This window comes from Nerophis ophidion, linkage group LG24 (genome assembly GCF_033978795.1).
Source record: "Nerophis ophidion isolate RoL-2023_Sa linkage group LG24, RoL_Noph_v1.0, whole genome shotgun sequence".
NCBI lineage: Eukaryota > Metazoa > Chordata > Actinopteri > Syngnathiformes > Syngnathidae > Nerophis > Nerophis ophidion.
In genome coordinates this window covers 2465477-2469110 of record NC_084634.1, presented here as the reverse complement: position 1 = coordinate 2469110, position 3634 = coordinate 2465477, and the positions used below count along the sequence as shown (strand labels likewise).

General features: G+C 36.2%; 1 protein-coding gene across 1 annotated transcript in view; it reads left to right on the top strand.

Moving 5' to 3' along the window:
* The window catches only part of LOC133542069 (prolyl hydroxylase EGLN3-like), a 17114-nt gene continuing 13480 nt past the window's right edge, over positions 1-3634 (top strand). The window contains exon 1 of the mRNA XM_061885899.1: positions 1-2465. Within this exon, the coding sequence (XP_061741883.1) occupies positions 2112-2465 (354 nt within the window). The 5' untranslated portion in view covers positions 1-2111. The remainder of the gene's footprint in view (positions 2466-3634) is intronic.

The window sequence follows — 3634 nt, the reverse complement described above, 5'->3', positions numbered from 1 at the left end:
TAAACTCAGTTTTTCATGGCAAACACACAAATAAAGCAATATCCCCCCCAAAATATTTGAAAGTCAAATATTTGATGTGAATACATTTAAGCTTAAAATAGGTCAATATTTCATAATGTGGATTTTGATTCATTATTATTTTTGGAGCAATGACAGCATAAACAAACATACAAAAATAACTCTGTAGACAAACGTCAGGTCCGCCGTCTATATCGGGTTTTTTAGGCATGCACCCTTTAAGTCTAAACCTAGTTTTTCATGGCAAACACAAAAAAGCAACATTTGCCCCCAAAATATTTCAAAGTAAAATATTTGATGTGAATAAATTTGAGCATTAAATTGGTCAGTAATTCATAACATTGATTTTGATTCATTAATATTTTTGGAGCAACGACAGCATAAACATACAAAAATAATGGGGATCCAAAACACTTAAAAGTGTTTAAAAAAAAGTTATATATTATTTAAAAGTCCCACTTAAAATATTGGGGATCCAAAAGGGTCCTTCTCATTAAAATGTTAAAAACCAAGCATACATTTTGATTTATACCGCAACACTTAAATCTCTGGACGAATGTCAGGTCTGTGCATATTGTATTTTTTTTGGCATGCACCCTTTATGTCTAAACCCAGTTTTTCATGGCAAACACACAAAAGCAACATTTGCCCCCAAAATATTTCGAAGTACCACATTTTATGTGAATACATTGGAGCATTAAATTGGTCAATGATTCATAACATGGATATTGATGTATTATTATTTTTGGAGCAATGACAGCATAAACAAACATACAAAAATAACGGGTATCCAAAATGTTAAAAATCAGGCATGCATTTTAATTTTTACTGCAACACTTAAATCTCTGGACAAATGTCAGGTCTGTCTATATCGTGTTTTTTTTTGGCATGCACCCTTTATGTCTAAACCCAGTTTTTCATGGCAAATACACAAAAGCAACATTTGCCCCCAAAATATTTCAAAGTACCACATTTTATGTGAATACATTGGAGCATTAAATTGGTCAACGATTCATAACATGGATATTGATGTATTATTATTTTTGGAGCAATGACAGCATAAACAAACATACAAAAATAACGGGGATCCAAAATGTTAAAAATCAGGCATGCATTTTAATTTTTACTGCAACACTTAAATCTCTGGACAAATGTCAGGTCTGTCTATATCGTGTTTTTTTTTGGCATGCACCCTTTATGTCTAAACCCAGCATACACATACAACAATAATAGCGATCCAAAACACTCTTAAAAGTGTTTAAAACAAAGTCTTATCTGATTTAAAAGTCCTACTTATTGTTGAAATAAGTCATTTTTAAACTTTTTTTTTTTGAAACTCTATTTTTAGAATGTGCCACAAACCGTTAACAAATTAGGGCTGTAAAGATACGAACATGTCCTGTCGCTGCCGTAAATAATCACGGTTATTATTATCGTGCTGAAAAAGTACACACTAAAGTCCTGAGGCCAGGTTATTTTTCGACATAAAATAACTCCATAAATATTTAGCTTGTTTTGTGTTTCTGATGTGTTTAAATTGCTAATTGCTAGGTGTTGTTTCTGGCGTCCTACTCTGCCTGGCGGTCCTTGAACGCACCGCGCAGAACGCACGTGAGCTACATGCGCCTCGCGCCGCCCTCAATGGCGGCGGGCACGCCTGGTGACGTCACCCCCGCGTTAAGTGGTGACGTCACGAACAAGTTTTACATTTTTATTAAAAAAAAAACTAAAACAAGAATTCACACACTTAGCATACATTGCTTTCAAAATAAAAGCTCGCGCTCGCAGAGGTCCGGGTAACCCGTGGTTACGGTGGTATTTTTTAAGAATAAATATTAATATTAATGGTTTAATATTAATATTTAATTCAACATTGTATTCATTCTCGCTGTTTTGATACTGCAACGCGACAGACGCGTGCCCAATGTTGTAATGGTGTTTTATTGTGAAAGGCTCAAGCGGAAGTGGTGTGGAGTATATGAGCCGGAGGACTCTCCAGGCTGCCTCAAAGTGGTCCACGGACTCACCGGGACTTGCCCTCGCCTTCTAAAACTTGTCCCGTTTCTAAGGAAAAAGTGCTCCCAGTGTCCCACATGCCGCTGCTAGACGTCGTGCCGGACTTGGAGCGCCTGGCCGCCGACCGCGTGGTCCCGGCGCTGCTGGAGCGGGGCTTCTGCTGCGTGGACGGTCTCCTCGGGGAGCGGGCCGGCGACGCCGTGCTGGAGCAGGTCAAGGACTTGCACCGGAGCGGGGCCATGGACGACGGCCGCCTGGCGGCCACCGGACCCGCCGCCCCGCCCGCGGGCGTCCGGGGGGACAAGATCGCGTGGGTCAGCGGCGCCGAGCGGGAATGTGACGCCATCAACGCCCTCCTCAAGAGGCTCGACCACGTGATCACGGTGTGCGCGCGCAGCCTGGTCGGACGGTCCATAACGGAGCGATCTAAGGTACCGATACCTCTTACCTGTTCTTGTTCTGTGTACACAAACATCTCAAAGTAAACTCCCTGATGAGAAGTCATTTGAGCATTAAGTATGTCAACAAATCATAACATTTATTTTGATTCATTAGTTTTTTGGGAGCAATGACAGCATTAAAAAACATACAAAAATAATGAGGATCCAAAAGCGTCCCACTCATTAAAATATAAAAAAATCAGGCATTTTTATTTTTATAAATAATATAAATCTCCTAAACGCCTGGTTTGTCCATATCATGTTTTTTTGGCATGCACCCTTTAAGTCTAAACCCAGTTTGTTTATATATATATATATATATATATATATATATATATATATCAATCAAAGTAAACTCCTTGATGTGAAGTAATTTGAGCATTAAATACGTCAATAAATCATAACATTTATTTTGATTCATAATTTTTTGGGGGAGCAATGATGGCATTAAAAAACATACAAAAATAATGCGGATCCAAAATCGTCCCACTCATTAAAATATAAAAAAAATCAGGCATTTTTATTTTTTATAAATAATATAAATCTCCTAAACGCCAGGTTTGTCCATAGCATGTTTTTTTTGGCATGCACCCTTTATGTCTAAACCCAGTTTATATATATATATATCAAAATAAACTCCTTGATGTGAAGTAATTTGAGCATTAAATACGTCAATAAATCATAACATTTATTTTGATTCATTATTTTTTTGGGAGCAATGATGGCATAAAAAATCACAAAAATAATGAGGATCCAATAGCAGCCCACTCATAAAATATGAAAAAAACTGGCATACATTTTTATTTTTATAAATGATATAAATCTCTAGACAAACGTCAGGTTTGTCCATATCGTGTTTTTTTTATTTTTTTTTGGCATGCACCCTTTATGTCTAAACCCAGTTTATATATATATATATATATATATATATATATATATATATATATATATATATATATACCAAAGTAAACTCCTTGATGTGAAGTAATTTGAGCATTAAGTACATCAATAAATCATAACATTTATTTTGATTCATTATTTTTTTGGGCTGCAATGACGGCATAAAAAAACATACAAAAAATAATGAGGATCCAAAAGCGTCCCACTCATTAAAATATAAAAAATTCAGGCATTTTTATTTTTATAAATAATATAAATCT